This window comes from Bubalus bubalis, chromosome 14, assembly GCF_019923935.1.
Source record: "Bubalus bubalis isolate 160015118507 breed Murrah chromosome 14, NDDB_SH_1, whole genome shotgun sequence".
Lineage (NCBI taxonomy): Eukaryota > Metazoa > Chordata > Mammalia > Artiodactyla > Bovidae > Bubalus > Bubalus bubalis.
In genome coordinates this window covers 37568681-37586924 of record NC_059170.1, presented here as the reverse complement: position 1 = coordinate 37586924, position 18244 = coordinate 37568681, and the positions used below count along the sequence as shown (strand labels likewise).

The 18244-nt window shown below is 53.7% G+C and overlaps 1 protein-coding gene and 1 pseudogene across 1 annotated transcript in view; one reads left to right on the top strand and one right to left on the bottom strand.

Annotated features, from left to right (window-relative positions):
* The window catches only part of ADARB2 (adenosine deaminase RNA specific B2 (inactive)), a 133573-nt gene extending 130025 nt beyond the window's left edge, over nt 1-3548 (top strand). The window contains exons 11-13 of the mRNA XM_045162569.1: nt 78-259; nt 2297-2475; nt 2891-3548. Of these exons, the coding sequence (XP_045018504.1) occupies nt 78-259; nt 2297-2475; nt 2891-3067 (538 nt within the window). The 3' untranslated portion in view covers nt 3068-3548. The remainder of the gene's footprint in view (nt 1-77; nt 260-2296; nt 2476-2890) is intronic.
* Nucleotides 3549-12565: 9017 nt separating this feature from the next.
* On the bottom strand, nt 12566-14099 carry LOC123329207 (annotated as a pseudogene).
* Between the last annotated feature and the right edge of the window lie 4145 nt (nt 14100-18244).

The window sequence follows — 18244 nt, the reverse complement described above, 5'->3', positions numbered from 1 at the left end:
GTCACCGGAGCAGGCCCCACCCACTGCCAGGTCCCCCTGGGCCGGGCACCCAGGGCCTGAACCCCATCTCCCCCCAGGTGGAACGTGCTGGGCCTGCAGGGCGCACTGCTCTGCCACTTCATCGAGCCCGTGTACCTGCACAGCATCGTGGTGGGCAGCCTGCGCCACACAGGCCACCTCTCCCGCGTCATGAGCCACCGGACCCAGGACGTCGGCCAGCTGCCTGCCTCCTACCGGCACAACCGGCCCCTGCTCAGCGGTAAGGAGGCCATCCTCAGACCACCCCTGTATCAAGCCCTGGGCCCCAGGGCAGGCTTTCCGGGTCGGGCCTACAGCTGCTTAAGACCCAGCGCCCGGTACCTGGAAGACCAGACGGGCAGACGAAGGCACTGGTGACCGTCCAGGGTGGACTCCCCGCATGCACGGTGTTACTGTCAGGGCCATGTCTGTGGGGCCACAGAAGCACAGGCAATGAGCACGCATGTCCAACGGCGGAGGGGACCCAGGGCCGCTGGCCACCCCGACCTGATCCAGGAGCGAGTTCCTGAGTGTCCCCCCAGCACCCCCACCCTGGGAGGGGGCACAGCCCGGGGTCCTAAGGACCAGGAGTCACATGGCTGTGCCCTGGCAGCCGCCTAGCTCTGGGGTCTGTGGGGGTGACCCTCCATCCCGAAGAGCCTGTCCTGACCGGCGGCCCCAGGAAGGTAGAAGAGGGGTGTTTCTGTGCTCCCCGTGCTCCTCCCCTGCAGTAGGGCCAGGCAGACGCATGTAGACCCACAGGGACCAGCTGGTCCAGGGCTTGGGCTTGGACGAGATCCTCAGAAAGAGGAGACAGAGACGGTGGAGGGCTGTGGTAAGAGTCAGCCTAGGAGCACCTGGGACCCTGAAATTGTTCACTTAGGAGCCGAGGGGCACTGGTGGTACCTGCAGGGTAGCGGTGAAAACAGAAGGCGCTAAGCTGTGAGGGCACCCACAGGGAAGGCCAGCTCCCCAGAGGAGGCGCCTCCCACCCCTGGTCCCCCCACCCCCACAGTGGTCCCTGGCCAAGGATAGCATCTCGGACCCCAGAGCTCAGACAGGGCAGGAGAGCATCAGGGCTGGGACTGCCTGGTGCTCAGAGACCCAGGCTTCTTATGCACGAGACCCTGTTCCTAAGACCTGCAACCCTCTGCCAGAATTAGGGAGCCCCCTCAGATGCCAGGGCCAGAGAGGGGCCTCGGCAAACTGCAGGGAGGCCATGGGACAGGGGTCGCAGGGGCCATCTAGGACCATGGCCCAGCTTTCCTCACTGTGACCTTGGGCTGACCTGTGGCGGATGGGGTCCCCTCACACGCCTCCCCACCATGAACGGTGCCTGCAAGTCTGACCCAAAGCTGTGCCCAGGGGTCCCCAGGCTGGAGCCCAGGCAGGTGATGGCCACCAACAGCCTGGGGGTGGCTTTCTTGGAGGGTTGGCGCCCACAGGGGCTGGGTCTGCAGTGCAGTGACTTCCAGCACTAGGCGCTGCTGCCCTGGGAACTAAGTGGTCCCGTCCACTGTCCAGCCATCCAGCCATCCGCTCAGGAGCAGCAGGCTGCGGAGGAGCAGTGTGTGGACAGGAGGGGGTGCCCCATGGCTGGATCCAGGTGTCAGGAGGGCCAAGGGGGTGGGGGTGGGGAGGGGCTGGGCTGAACACCCTGCAGCGTCAGGACCATGAATACAAGGCCAAGCGCGTCCTCTGCCCACTCCTGTGTGACCTCAGCAGGACCCAGGGACTGGCTATGTTGGCTGCACACAGAGTGGAAGGGCATGGAGGGCACGTGGCCGAGGACCCAGGGTCAGCGCCCTTCCTCGAGGCCACCGTCCTCTGTGGTTTAGAATCTACAGTAGCCCCTGGGCTTAGAAGGAACCGGTTTAATGCTCTGCTGTCCTGAAATGCAAACACAGGCCAGTTTCCAGTCCACACTGGGCCCTCTGCTCACCTCGCCATGCCGGTGGCCCTGCACCCTCAGGCCTCACTTCTTTTCACTCCATCTTGTGTCCGTGACCCTGGCATCCACCCCGTGGGAAGCTGGCATGCAGCAGGCGCCCCATGAACACGTGTTCTCAGGCGGCCTTCCCATGACTCCATCCATTCCCCAGTCCACAGGACAAACATCCAGAGAGGGGACACGTGGGCTGTGTCCTCATTGGACAGCCTTGCCTCCAACACCCTGAGTGCGCCCGAGCCCAGTGACAGCGGCCGCCCGCCCCTCCCTCAGCCCCGGTCCCCACTGGGCGGGCAGCGCTCATACCCAGCACCTGGCCTCTCTTGGCAGGAGTGAGTCAGGCGGAAGCGCGACAGCCCGGGAAGGCGCCCCACTTCAGCGTGAACTGGGTGGTGGGCACAGCGGACGTGGAGGTCATCGATGCCACCACCGGGAGGCAGAGCTGTGGCCGCTCCTCTCGGCTCTGCAAGCACAGGCTCTCAGCACGCTGGGCGCGGCTCTATGGCAAGGTGAGAGCTGCTCCCTCCCAAGGTCTGAGGGCAGGGGGTGGCGGGGGGCAAAGGTGGGGCCAGGTGACCGCAAACACGCCAACTGATCCTCCAGGGACCCTGGACGTGGCCCCTCCAAGCAGGTCCCCCACCCGCAGCAGGCTTTCCCTATGGCCCCAGAAACAGATGGAAAGGGGCTCAGTGGTGAACGGCTGTGGACGGCCCAGCCCGTGAAAAGTCTACGGGGACTTCAGAGTCAATGTGGTTCTGGTTCAGACTGAAGGAGACAGATGCTCCAAGGTTAGGTCCCCTCAGTTAAATGGCAGTGAGTATCAGGGCTGCGGACCAGCCAGCGAGCAGTTGGAGCCCCCACCACGGCCCCCACTGGCCAGGCCACTCCCGGCGGGCTCATGGCCCCTCTCGCTCTGTTCCACAGCTGAGCACACGGATCCCACGGCATGGGGACACGCCATCCATGTACTGTGAGGCCAAGCTGGGGGCACGCACCTACCAGGCCGTCAAACAGCAGCTGTGCAGAGCGTTCCAGAAGGCCGGCCTAGGCACGTGGGTGAGGAAGCCACCCGAGCAAGACCAGTTCCTGCTAGCGCTGTGAGGCCGGCGGGGCACGCTGCGTGCGGCGGGCGCCCCCACGGTGCTGACCCGCACCAAGCGTTAGCTTTCCTCTGGTTTCCAGAAACACGCGTGTCCAAGCTCGGATGAGCAACTTGCCTTGGGTTAGGGGCGTGGTGCTTCTCTGACGGCCACTTCCAGGAGGCCAGGACCGAGGTCGCCCACCACACCCCGCTTCCAGCACAGACGGCCCTGTCTCCCTCCCCCGTGTGTCCAAGGGAGCTTCCATTCAGGCCGGAGGTGCCAAGTGCTGCCTTGAAAAGTGCCGAGGTGCAGCTGGTGAGAAGCAGCCAGGCCCACCCAGCGCCCCAAGCCCGCCGCGCACCTCCCGACCGAGGGGCTCCCACAAGCACAGTGCGTGGGACTTCAGGGTAAGCCACGAGTGAAGAGAAAAGCCATGGGCTCCTCCCCAAAGAAGCCAGAAAGCACGAGCTGTCGCGTTCATCAGTTTCAGTTTTTATTCCACTTCCTTTCAAAAGGACTCGAGGTGCATGATATTAAGCAGCCCCAAAACAGGACCAGAGAGTGAACCATTCTCATGAGCAAAGGGTCAGTTCCCAAAGCACCAGGGCCACGATCAAGGGCCTGAGGAGCCCACCTGCGGACATCCGGTGACGAGGGCCCCACACCATGGCTCCCATGGCTGCGTCCCTGGTGGACGACGACTCAACAGCGCAGACAAGGTCTGAGCCACTCGGGGTCGTCTCGTCCCAGACTGAGTCCTGCCCTTGTGCCTGAGCTTTATTAGAAGCAAGCCCAGAGCACACGGAACCTGCCGGATCTTGGTCCCCAATCTTGGCTCTCTGATCTCCATCCTGAACGACAAAACCTTCACTCAAGCAGCTGCAGCAGCGCGGCAGGCAGGGTTCTGCCACTTCTGGGTCCCCCGCCCCGTGCACCTGGGGCACCCGGGATTGAGGGGGCAGGAACCTGAGCCCGCTCCATGCAGTGGGGAGACACCCAGGACACCCTCAGCCCATCGTACGCCTCTCACCACTGAGGACTCATGTCTGGCTCCATCATGCTGGTCAGCCAGCCCCTAGTTACTCCAGTTAAAAGATCTGGCATTCATGGTGCAAAATAGAAACAGCAAAGCTCCACAGCAGCCCGGGCTCCTCACTTAACCTGAGAAATGCAGGCACAGCATTGCACTCACAGATCCCACAACAACGGGGCAAAAGCGAGACAAAGCGAGCTGCCGGTATTCGTCACAAGTCTGGAAGGAGACGCTTCTAGGATTTAATATAAAGTCAAACTCAGCACTCTATAGTTCTTTGACAAGAGAAGACTGGCACGGCAGTGGACAACTCTTCCAAGATAAAGTTTCAAGAGACATGAAAACGTTCTTGCAAACAGATGACTCATAGTGATCTTTCATAAGAACTGAGGAAAGACAGTAAAATCTTAACACAGCCAGGGTCAAGGCCAGTTGATGTAAGTCTCTGATCCTCCGACATCTCACCGAACGAAGCTCAACCAGAGGCCTTGGGCGGGTTGTGACTCTGACTCTGGAGCCTGAGACGGAGCCCTGCTCTCGAGGCTGGAGGCACAGCCTGGTCCTGGCTCTGAGCAGAAGCCCAGCTCGCAGCACCCTGAGCTGATCCTCGGGGACACCGTCCACACTTCATACGAAGGAGCTCCCGGCACAGGGAGCAAATGACAGGGATGATGCGGGGTGGGGGGGCGACCCACAAATGAGGCGGGGGCACTGCCCAAAGTACCTGCTTAGGGGCTCAGAAGGCACCCACCCACCCATCTTGAGCCTCCCCCAGGGCCTGGGTCAGGGCTGCATGTTCACATTCATCTGAGGCACTGGGTTTCCACAAACAACCCCAACTGATTATGTAAACAGCTGCTCCTGGAGGAGGCTGGCACCTGACACCCAGTGCCCGTGAGCACCAGTCTGGGGCCAGTCTGTCGTGTCAGGAGGGTGCTTCTAGGCAGGAGAGGTGGACAAGGAGTCTGTAGGGCCCGCCTGCAGCAAGACAAGGGTCCAAGGGCTGCAGAAAGCCAAGGCTCAGGGCCTGGCACTTTGCCATGAGTAAGCAGGAAACGAGGAAGGGCCCCGGGGTTCCTGGCACAGGAGGGCAAGCGGGGGCAGGAGCTGGGCTGACTGAAAGCTTGAGGAGGGGGTCTGGGGTGGTGGGAGGGCCCAGCTCAGGTCATCCCGGAGCCCAGAGGTGCCTCTCCCTCCTCTCCAGCCCCAGGAGCCAGGCCCTGCTTAGGCGGGGAAAAAAACCTGGGGAATCTGAGTCAAGCAGAGCCTGACACCTCCTGGACCCCACCTGTAGTCTCTGTGAGAAGAAAACTTGAGTTCCCCTGAAAGCAGGACAGAGCCAACGAAAGGGCCCACGGTCCACCGCCCGCAGAACCTGCTGGAGCACCATCTATGCCTCTGCACTCACACTTGCCCTGCTGGGTCACATCCACCCGCCCCATGGCGTCCACCTCCCTCCCCAGCGCACACGGCTCCGTGGGGGAAGGCCTGGGGCTCCATGTGCAGAGCGTCTTGGCGGGACCCACCTGCAGAATTGGGAGGGGGCAGCAGGTTGCACATGTGACAGCGAGTTGCTCGATTCCAGATTTGTGTTTTGTTTTTACCAAGCAAAGGATGTGCAGGTCTATAACTGCTGTTGCCTTTTGCTCCTCTCTGAGCCTGTTCATGGCTGGAGGCTACGGTGTCTTAACGTCCACTGTTCCTCAGAACCATCGACGAGCTTTTCAAGCAGGCGCAGCTCATATTTTCCCACATGATTCCTTTTTCACAGTATTCTGTTCTTACCGGTAAAGTTAAATGCATTTTTTTCTTTCCTTTTTTTTTTTCAGTATAATGTTTATCATGTCTGGAGAGCCATAAATAGTAAATACAAGGTATATCAATGCCCAGAATAGAATAGTTAGAGTATTTTGATGAAATCCTATTTTTAGATTAAAAATTTCAAGATGTGTCTATAGTATCTTGTTTAAAGAAATTAAAAAGACATTTGAATCTTAGACATTTTTAATTTAGAGAAACTTCTATACCCATTTTTTAAGAAGCCATTCCAATGAATTCGTCTAATTGGCCCCAAAATACAACAAATAGCACTTTCTGATGAGACCAAAGGGAAGTCAGGAAAGCCTGTTTATGGACCACCCCTCAGCAGCCAGGTGAGCCTGAGCTCCTCCCCATCATCCCACATACTCCCTGGCCCCGAATGGAGTCCCTGCAGGGGGTGGGCAGTGGGGAGGAAGCTCTGACTCGGGAGGGCCCTGGGGGCCCCTGCCCACCCCTGCCGGGTCCTGACTCACCCCCAGCTGATGCACGGTGGGTTCTGAGAATGCGGGATGCTCCAGCTCCTGCTAAGATCCCCCCACAAACTGAATCAGATCAAATGAAGAATGCAGGTGGCGGGTGGGGGAGGCAGAAATAAGAGGCAGAGGCAGCCGCTGCCTCCGGCTGCCTCTTCTTTCTCACGCTTTCTCCCTCCTCGACCTCCCCACTTTCCTTTGCCTGATCCCCCATCCTGGTACCACTGAGCATCAGGTCTCAGAGGCGTGTCTGCCCTGAGCCCCACTTCGTTGACTGTTTCAGGTCTTTGCTCAGGACTAGGCGGCCCCTGGCGTGTTCCCGTGATTTCCTGTTCAGGCTCTTCAGACCCCTGGAGCCTGTTCACCAAAAGGGACACTGACACCACAGCTCTGAACATGTAGATCGTATCACTGCTGCAGGGATGTGCCGGCAGCACAGGCCCTGGAGAAAGAAACACCTGGTTCCCAACTCCTGTGAGAAAGGAAGCCAGGGGAGAAATACCCTCCAAAGACAAACAACCTGGACTCGAGGGCTTCGTGTCACACAGGCACTAGGTTTCTACCACTCCGCAGTACACACATCAGTAAAAAAGGAAAAACACTTTCCCAGCAGTGCCCAGTTAATTTTCAGCATTTTTTAAGCAAAATGAACTTAATAAATAGTAATTCTTAAATGAAAGTATGTACATGAAAAGCATGACTGAATGGCAATATTGTAACGATCGATGTACATTTGTAATATTTGTAAAAAAAAAATCCGAAACCTTAAAATATGAATTTACATATGTTAATTTGCCTCTGAGTTCTGTAAATTGCACTTCAGTGAAATCTGATAAGTGAATGTTTCTGTTAAGTGAATAAAAACGTTAAGCACAATTGTGCTTTCCTTGGGTGTTGGGCCTTTCTCATCAAGCAGAGTTCTAGGGGCTCAGAGTCCACAGTTCTGCCCCCACGAAGAAACAGCAGGGTCAGCTTCCGAACTTTCATCTTCTTACAGGAGTGCATCTGAGATCAGGCCTCAGGCAGAGGGGTCTGAGCTCCCCAGTCTGGAGGGAAACGAGCCCAAGGTGAAAAGGACAACAGATGCCCCCTGGTGGCCAGAGGCCAGGGATAGGGACTCTGCCGGACAGGGACTCCAGGGACAGGGACTCAGAAGACAGGGACTCCAGGGACAGGGAATCAGAGGACAGGAACTCCGGGGACATGGACTCTGGGGACAGGGACTCCAGGGAGACAGGGATTAGGGGGGCAGGGACTCGGGGGACTGGGACTCCGGGGACAGGGACTCAGGGGACAGGAACTCTGGGGACACAGACTCCGGGGACAGGGACTCTGGGGACAGGGACTCCAGGGACGGGGACTCGGGGGACAGGGACTCCGGGGGGACAGGGACTCCAGGGACGAGGACTCCAGGGACGGGGACTCCGGAGACGGGGACTCGGGGGACAGGGACTCCGGGGGGACGGGGACTCCAGGGGGACGGGGACTCCTGGGACAGGCACTCCAGGTGAGGTGAATGGGCTGAGTGCAGGCAGCGTGTGATCACCCTGCTGTCACAGGTGGGGCCACGAGAGTGTCCGCACAGGCAGATGACTCAGGCTGTCCCCCAGGCCTCACAGACAAAGTCCACCGAGAGTCGTCCTCCCCCCAGGGCGACTCCAGCTGGAGCTGGAGTTGGAGGGGGACCACACCCGCCCACAGGAGACAAACGGCACCTGGCAGCCAGCAGGTCAGCTCAGGGTCCTTCCTCCTGGGAAAGTGGCCCGGTGAGAGTTAGCCTGTGGTCTGGACATGGGGCCACCCAGACTCCATGTGGGGGCTCCTCAGACCCGACTTCACTCAAGTTCAAGGGACAGGACAATGACCACGTGACCGGCCAGTCGCCCCACGGGGAGTGGGGCACCCGGGCTGGTCGCTCAGCAGCACTGTGAACCCTCAGGGAGACAGGTCCTGGACACAACGGGAGGAGGAGCGTCCACAATTCCTTTGCACACTCGGAGAACCCCTCTCGCCAAGCAGCAACTGCTTCCGGTCCCCACGGACTCCCACCTGCAAGGAGCGGGGACTGTGTGAGGCCAGGGCAGCCCCCCCAGAGGCCGAGGACGCAGGGGCAGACCAAGGCTGACCTCTGGCCTTGAATGCCCTGGGCTGGGGCTGAGCCAGACACACTGTCAGGGACGTCAGCCCCCCTTGGCCACTCTCCCCCCAGACCCAGCCTCCAGGCCTCAGGCTCTGCTTCTGCCAGGGTTGGGGTCCCTGCATAGAGAAGCGGGTTCAGAAAGCCGGTAGCCAGAAGGATAAGTGTCCAGCACACTTGCAGTTCCCCGTGGGTGAGTCAGGCCACGTCTAATCACGAGAGAAGGGAACCTTCCTCCCTGCATGTAGGATTTCTTCTCCATCCTGACCTGGCAGGGCAGTGTCACAGGCGGTGACAACCTCGGCCAGGACCGCACCAGGAGCGTCTGCAAGAGGCCAGTGGGAGGCTCTCCGCCCTGAGCTCTGTTCCGCGAGGGGTCAGTGTCCAGAGTGACTTCTGACCCTCACCCCCAGCCTGGGGAGCCCATGTTGGGGGAAGATGGGGGATTAAAATCCATCGTCCCCTCCCCGGGCTGAGGTACACAGACGAGTGAGCCCAGGACAGGGGACACTCGCTGCCTGGCTGGGCCAAGGGGCCCGTCGTCCAGGCGGGCAGCCTTCATGCCCTCAGGGAAGCAGCTCTTGTGGAGGCGTGCGGCCAGACAGGAGGAGAGGCCTGGCTGGGAACGCAGAACTGCAGCTCAGCCCTGAAGGCAGCAGCCTCACCCCCCTTGGCTGTGGCTGTGACCGTGATGGCCGGTCTCTGCGTCCCTCCTGTGGACATCCCACCTGAGAGCCCACTCTGCTCTGTGAGGCCGCGCCTCAGGTGCCCGGTGCAAGGAGCGAGTGAGGCTGCTGAGCTTCTCCACTAAACCCCAGAACTGAGGCCCCTCAGCAAGGGCTGCTTCAAGTTTTCAAGAAAAACCTGTTCTCCACACCGAGAGCTCACGGGGACTAGGGGTGTTCTGTGGACCACCCACCCCATCCAGCAGGGACTCAGCTGCCACCCGAACTGGGGCGCCCTGAGGACTTGTGAATCTCTTTGCACTGACCTCAGCTTATCCAGCACCTGGTTGGTTGGTTTCCTCAGTGGGTGGAGGCTGTTTGCACGGTGACTTGGGGCTTCCCTGGTGGCTCAGCTGGTGAAAAATCTGCCTGCAATGCAGGGGAATCCAGTTTGATCCCTGGGTCGGGAAGATGCGCTGGAGAAGGGAGAGGCTACCCACTCCAGTATTCTTGGGCTTCCCTTATGGCTCAGCTGGGAAAGAATCTGCCTGCAATGTGGGAGTCCTGGGTTCGATCCCTGGGTTGGGAAGATCCCCTGGAGGAGGGAAAGGCTACCCACGACAGTATGGTCCATGGGGTCGCAGAGTCGGACATAACCCGGTGACTTTCACTTTGGCATCAGGAAGACCGCATTCACCCACAGCTCTGAGCAAGGCGGCTCCTGCCTTTGAACCCCAATCCCTCATCTTTTAACAACAGAATCATACCTGCAGCAAAGGGTTGTGACAAGGATTCATTAAGTATGTAAAGGGGAATGTGTTTGTTTTGGTAATAAATAGTCATAATGACGAGTTACTACTCGAGTCTGGAGGTTTTCTGCCTTCCTTGCCATCACAGGACTCCAACCGTTCACTAACAGGAAGGGTCAAAGTGATCACTCTCCAGGTTCTTCAATAAATAGTATTTATTGAGACTTGCTATGAACAACCCATCGTCCTCCATCCTTGGAGATAATAAAACACATGTGCTCTCTAGTCCCAAAGAGCTCATAGACTAGTTGGTGGCAATGAACACAAAGCAATTTAGAAAGAAATTAAATGGTGTTCACAACACAGGCCAGACATAATTAGCAGTGGACAGCACTGCTTTCCATTGAAACAAGGAGGCCACAAACCAGGTAACCAGGCAAGTCCGGTGCCAGGGGTGGGGGTGCTGGAATAATCACAGGGAGGCAAGGGCACCTGGTGGGGGCGTGAAGGCAGGACAAGACCACCCTGGGCAGGGTCATCCGCAGGAAGAGTCCAGAAGTGAGAAAAGGGAAATGCAAGCTGCCCTGCCTCGAGGAGAGACATCAGAAGCCCTAATTTATAAATGCTCGTAGGGACTATCTCAAGAGGTAGCCACTGGGAAGTGTGCAGAGATTCAGAGATAAGTCAAGGTCGCTGGAGAGGGACTAGACCCGACACATTCGCTGCCCTTCTTGCCTGTTGCTGGACCCCCCTCCCGGAAGGGGGCTCCTCTGCCCCTGGACACACCACAGCTCAGAGAAGACACCCACCATCCTGTCCCCTGGGTGCGACACATGTAGACGTGGTCAGAGCAGGTGTCGGGTGGGCAGGTGTGGGGACAAGGTAGCTGGAAGCACGGCCACAGCCTGGGAGCCCCGGGGGCCAGCTGGGCAGAGACCCGATGCCAGGGTCAGCTTGTCAGCAGTGTCAGCACCAACCCCAGAGCTGGACTGTCTCAGCCAGAACCCCCCTTCCCTCTCTGGTCCACACTGAGACACTGGGAAGGGACCACCTACCCGTCAACTGTGGCCATGAGGCTCAGTGAGCAGCTAATACTCAAGCAGCCAAGGCAGTGCCCGGGCAGGCAGGGGTGCCATGGGCCCCACTTCTGCCCCACAGACGGGATGCTCACCGTTGACATCTGGGCCCCTGCCGAGGAAGGAGATTTCCCTGAGGCCTTCATGCCGTGAGCCTAGTCCACACGAGAGGCAGCTTCTGAGCCGAGCCAGCCTTCCATATCGAGCCAGCTCAGGGGCCAGACACAAAGACACCTGCAGAGGACTCCCGAGCTGTGACTGCACTGCTCCTCTCAGACACCGTGGAGGAGAACACAGGCACCTCCGACACACCCTTTCTCAACTCGACCACAGAATCCAGGAGCACGAGGACTGCTTTGTACACACGTGCACACGTACTATCTGACTCTCCTCTCTCGCCGGCGTGGTTTCTGATGAAACGTCCCATGCTCCTCTCATCCCTCTTTCCTGTAGCTGTGGTATATTCGTGGTACGTTTCAGATTTTGTTTTTGCTGTTCTGCAGTTTGAATGTGACGTGCCCAAGTGTTGATTTTCTGCACTTGAAGGCATCCCCCCAGCATCTCTGATTTGTGGTCTGCTTTATGTCATTACTTTTAGGAAATTCTCAGCTATTATTATTTCAAATCTCCTTGCTCCGTCCTCTCCTCCAGTTCCCAAATGTGGACATCACACCTTTCTGTAATTGTCCCTGGATGTTCTATTCTGATTTTTTTGTTTTTTCCTCCTTGGATTCCTGTGTGGGACGATTCTATTGACCCATGTTTAGACGCTCAGTCCAGTCTACTGAACGGTCCTCAGAGGCATTCTTCATGTCTGCCCCAGGGTTTTGGTCTTTCTTATGGTTTTCACATCACTCCCATCGGCTCTCGCACACTGTCCACCATTTCCACTAAAGCCCTTACTTAGCATGTTAACCAGAGTAGTTTTGAAACCCTGGCTCCGTAACCTCCAGCACCTCTGCCCCATCCATACCTATTTTACACTTCATATATGATCAGTGTATTTCACACGTTCAATTAGACCCCAATAAAACTGTGTCTAAAAAAAAGGAAAATCAGGTTCCTATTTACAATAGAGAGAACTAGTTACATAATACATAAATAATTGTATCACTGAAAAAGCAGAAAAAGTTCACCAGCAGGACATTTTTGTATTATTTGTTGAGAATCAATTCAGAGATAGAAGACATTAGTAATACATATGCATTGTAGAAAATGATTTTATTTTAGCAAATATATGAGAACTTACCCACTTAGCCAAATAAATGCTGCTTTCCCCAAAACAAGACTGTGAGAATAAAAAGTCTTATTCTGGCGCGTGGCCCCCGCTCAACACAATTTTTGGACTGTCTCCTGGATTTGAAATTGCCTTCAGTCCCCACTTATGAGGAACATAAGAAAACTACTTTTATTGTTTTATGATCACACCTGGTAAATGAAATCCTTATTGCATTTCCCACTTTAAAGCCAGGATTTATAAAATATATCTGACCAACAACCCAATTTTGCCAGTGTAAACTCTGCCTTTTAACTGCCTTCATGACTATTTTTTTTTTTAAAGCCAACCACTGTTATTATCATTCTTGTATTTTATAGGACAAAAAAGAAAGAAAGGGATGTAACAAACATGTCAGGTTGCATTTTTTAAAAACTGCACGTTTGTACATGTTGTTGTTTACATTGGAGAGCAGGCTCTCCCCGCCTTCAGGCGCAGCGGGTGCACGTGTCTGAGGCCCTTCTGCAGCTGCAGCCCTGGCACACGTGGCACGGCCCACGCGGCCACAGGAGCAGCAGCTCTTCCTGCAGGAGGGGCCTTGCAATCTCTGCATTTGCAAGAGCCGGCACACGTGCAGGACCCGCCTGCGGTGCAGGAGCGGTTGGGATCCACGGCGAACTGAAGCAGGGCTGGGGTCCGGAGACGACTGCACAAAGGATGGCGAGGATGGCAACGGGGTGTGCTCTCAGTAACTGCTTTTCTCAAGAACATGATCTTGGAACAAAATTGGCTTTGCTTTCCTCCCATGGAACATACAATGACGGAAAATGAGACAATTTAGGATAAAACTACACGTTTGTAAATGGAGGAACTAGTATCTGAAGTGAAAAAACAGGGTTTGCAATAAGCATGAAACTGATGTGGGGAAAAATATTACTACAAATTCCCTCATCTTACCAGCATTCACTTGATCCAACACTTTCTCTTTAGAACTGTTTCTATTATCTTGGTTGTATTATGTTAGACACATTAAAGGAACATCTGTAGGAGCACTCAGTATACAGTGTGAGAACTGGAACACGCACCCGTGTGCCCAGTGTCCAGATCAGGATGGCACCTGTGTTCCCACTGTCCAGGTCAGGACCTGCCCCCGTGTGCCCACCATCCAGATTAGGACTGGCCCCATGTGCTCACCATCCAGATCAGGGCCGGCACCCGTATGCCCACCCACCAGGTCAGGGCCAGCACCCGTGTGCCCACCCTCCAGATCAGGGCCGGCACCCATGTGCCCACCATCCAGGTCAGGGCCAGCACCCGTGTGCCCACCATCCAGGTCAGGGCCGGCGCCCGTGTGCCCACTGTCCAGATCAGGATGGGCACCCATGCGCCCAGTGTCAAGATCAGGACTGGAACCTGTGTGCCCAGGATCCAGATGAGGAATGACACAGTGCCAGTCTCAGCTCTTCCTGATCTCACTGTTTCCTTCACCCCAGCCCTATTTCTGGCCCACAGAGGACCATTCGGAATGTTGGGTTTCATCCCACAAAATACGAGGCTATGATCACATGCAAGGCTGGATGGCTCATACCTCACGAGGTTTCACATGGTCCAACAGTTGCACACAGCTGCATGTGAGTCATCCAGTTTCTGTTATGTCACATTTCGCTGTGTAGATGTACCAAGATTTGCTTTCCAGTCCCTGGTGGTGTGTGCCGGTTGTTCCATGTTTAGTGCTATGACCTTGAACATGTGCTCTTTGCAAGCCCAGGGACTGGAGCTCACCAGGCTCCCCTGTCCTTTACTATCTCCTAGAGTTTGCTCAAATTCATGTCCATTGAGTTAGTGACGCTATCTAACCAATTCATTCTCTGCTGCCCCTTCTCCTTTTGCCTCCCATCTTTCCCAGCATCATTCAAATGAGTTGGCTCTTTGCATCAGGTGGCCCAAGTATTGGAGCTTCAGCATCAGTCCTTCCAATGAATATTCAGGGTTGATTTCCTTTAGGATTGACTGGTTTCATCTCCTTGCAGGCCAAGGGACTCTCAAGAATCTTCTCCAGCACCACAGTTCAAAAGCATCAATTCTTTGGCACTCAGACTTCTTTATGGTCAAACTCTCACATCCATACATGAATACTGGAAAAACCACAGCTTTGAGTATTTAGACCTTTGTCAGCAAGGTGATATCTCTGCTTTTTAATACTCTGTCTAGGTTTGTCAGTTTTCCTTCCAAGGAACAAGCATCTTTTAATTTCATGGCTGCAGTCACCATCTGCAGTGATTTTGGAGCCCAAGAAAATAAAATTTGTCATTACTTCTACTTTTCCCCTTCTATTTGCCATGAAGTGATGAGACTGGATGCCAAGATCTTAGCTTTTTGAACACTGAGTTCTAAGCCCGCTTTTTCACTCTCCTCTTTCACCCTCATCAAGAGGTTCTTTAGTTCTTTACTTGCTACCATTAGGGTGGTGTCATCTGCATATCTGAGGTTGTTATTTCTCCCAGCAATCTTGATTCCAGCTTGTGTTTCATCCAGCCTGGCATTTCACATGTACTCTGCATAGAAGTTAAATAAGCAGAGTGAAAATATACAGCCTTGTCATACTCCTTTCCCAATTCTGAACAAGTCTGTTGTTCCATGTCCAGTTCTAACTGTTGCTTCTTGACCTGCATACAGGTTTCACAGGAGACAGGTAAAATGGTCTGGTATTCCCATCTCTTTAAGAATTTTTCAGTTTTTCTTTTCATGTTCTTTCACATATAATGCTGGAGTTGATTCTCCTTCTGTTGTGAGATGTGGGTGTGTTAGTTACTAAGTCATATCTGACTCTTTGTGACCCCCATGGACTACAGCCCCCCAGGCTCCTCTGTCCATGGGATCCTCCAGGCAAGAATACCTGAGTGGGTATCCACTCCCAACCCAGGGATCAAACCCGCATCTCCTGCATTGCAGGAGTCTGAGCCACCAGGGAAGCCCTTGCTTGGTGTGTGAGATAGGGATCCAGTTTTACTACCTTCCTCCACATGAATAATCAGTAGTACTAGAACCATTCACTTCCCCCCACTGATCTATGACTATATGAGCTGAAATGTTTCAGGTTTTCATTTATGCATGAATTGATTTTGATATCTTTGTTATACTGGTCAATTTCCCACTCTGTGCAAACCCCTCACTCTGCATACTACAGCCCTGCCAGACTTGAGGTAAATTTTTTCTTCTCTTTTCTCGCCTCCTCTTTTCTCTTCTTGGGCATCTTGTTAACCCTGGCCTTTGCTCTTTCTAATAAAACTTAGGAACCACACTGTCCAATGCCTCAAAAAACCCCTGGGTGATTTGGATTGGAACTGCACTGTATCTACTTGCCAATATGGGGAGAACTGACACTTTTATAATATTGACTCTTCCTATTAATAAACCTGATGGTCTGTCATTTTATGTCTTCTCTAATATTTATGTTAAAGTTTTAAAATATTTAAAATATGGTTGGTTATTTTAACCCTCTTTTTGTCACATATTCAAAAAAGCAAAAACTTCTCAGATAACGTGATGTATTTCAATGGTTCTGAAATTTCAAAAACTATAAAAAGAAATACAATAAAAACTCACTTCTACCCTATTCTCATTTACCACATTTCCCAGTCCCTCACGGTAACCATGTTTAATCATTTCTTTTTTATCTTTCCAAGGTGTTTTTCTTTGTGGTTAGCGTTGAAATTTCTCTATAAATATTTAATAACTTAAAGACTTAATCTTTCAAACCCCAGTAGAACAAAAACAGATATTTAAAACCCAATCTCCGATCAGACGTAACTTGGTGCAGATGTGTGCCAGTATGCTGGTCCATTTGAAACCATGCCTTTGTGACTTTTTCTTCTTACAGAACATCCTTGTAAAGGTCCCTTTACATTTTCAGTCCTGGGTGTTCACTGGACGGACTGATGTTGAAGCTGAAACTCCAATACTTTGGCCACCTGATGCGGAGAGCTGACTCATTTGAAAAGACCCTGATGCTGGGAAAGATTGAGGGCAGGAGGAGAAGGGGACGACAGAGGATGAGATGGTTGGATGGCATCACCGACACAATGGACATGGGTTTGGGTAGACTCCGGGAGTTGGTGATGGACAGGGAGGCCTGGTGTGCTGTGGTTCAAGGGGTTACAAAGAGTTGGACACAACTGAGCGACTGAACTGAACTGAACTGAAAGGTCCCTTAGGGGAGGGGTGCTGGTGAAAGCTGCTTCTGTTTATCCACAGGCCATCACTTCACACTCATTCCTGAAGGATGTCTTGCTGAGCATAGAATCGTAGTTATTTTCTCTTCGCTCAGAAGCACCTGGCATATTTTCACGTAGTTGAACTACTGGAGAGAAATGGACTTTCTCAGTTCCAGTTCCAAGATTTCCCAGGCAGCACTATAATAGCCATGTCTGGGCTGGTGGAGCATGCAACAGCTCACCCAGCATGCAGGTGGGAGGATGGGGTTGTGGGCCGGTGGTGACAAGGGGCCCGGCAGCATGGGGTAGATGAACTTGGCCCAGGTAACAAACTACAGTCTCCAAATCATAGCTAAAATTTCCCAGCATATCCCTATCATTGGGAGGGGGGAGAAGGGGGTCCTTCTCACACACTGTAGCACCCTTTGGGTACCACGGACACCTGTGTGCTAGCCTGACAGGACCTGGGAACTGCCCTCATCATGGGATAAGCCCTGCCCTCCCCGCCTGCTGCCCCCAGCTCGACACTCACCACGAATCCCATGGAATCAGACTCCCACGCACTCATCTGGAGGTGCCTAGCGCACGTGGAGTAAGCCACCCTTCTCAAAGCCTGACCAAGCCGCCTCCATCATGGACACCCTCCACACCCAGTCACGCTTCTCAAGTGGCCGAAACCTTGCTCTTGTCCCTCTCACTTCATGACACTCTCTTCAGCCTTGACGGGAGGCTCCAATTTGAAGGTCCTCTCTCTGGAGACCCTGTCCAGCCCAAAAGGCACACAGCCCGCAAGGCACCAAAGGGTGCTCAGTCTACCTGCATGTTGGCCCTAAGCTGCTTAATGTTCTTAGAAATCTGGTTTTAAACTCAGAGCACTTTTGTGACTTCATTTTCAGTCTCTTCATACAAGAGGGACTGCACAACATGTGCTGATGTAAAGCAGAGGCACTCCCAACGCAGGGAATGATTTCCTTGACTCCCAAGGTATTCAGTGAACACAGAAAACCTGTGCACAGTGAGGCAGACACGTCTTGGTGGCATTTTGATGAAATCAAAGCAATACAAGCCTTGCCTTCTCAAGTCTTTGTACTAACACGAAATTTTAAATGCAACTGAAGGTATAATTATGAAATCTAAGTAATACTCACATTTTCGAAGAGTAGGATAAGGGAGAAATTGTGGAGAAGCTCTGCGCTCTGGGGATTGAATGTGCGCCTGTGGCCCAAAGGACTGGGGTGGCAAGTTCTCCTGGTCTGGGGCGGGGCTGGAGGACACGCCGGGCAGGGCCCTGCCACCTGCCATGGCTCCCATGGCAGATGCAGCTCCATCCACGTGGCTGAGAACAGGACAGTGAGCAGGGCTATGGCCAATCCCAGCATGAATTCAACACAGAAAACAGGCCCTCTCTCTGTAACAGGTCACTTTCTGTAACTGCAATTGTTTTCAACTTTCAAACAAGCTTAACTATAGTAAGGACAGGACAAGTGTCTTATGAAACTGAGGAACTTTGACAAAGGACTGTAGTTTGTCAAGTTACTAACTCCCTTCAGAAATTTTGGGGTGGCGATGCAGGAATGGAGAAGTGTAATGTGGTGTATTTAATTATAGTATAACAGAAAATAAAACACAATTGAGCTTTGAAGTCTAAAAGTAAAGTTTTTCAAATGGGCAATACTATAATTAACTTGTTCACTTTCTACATGATTGTGATGTTCAGTAGCCATTAACAATGCTTTACCAAAGCAAAAACATGAAAAAAAAAGCCAAGTAATTTTTTAAAAACTCCTAATAACAACACTTTCACAACAATAG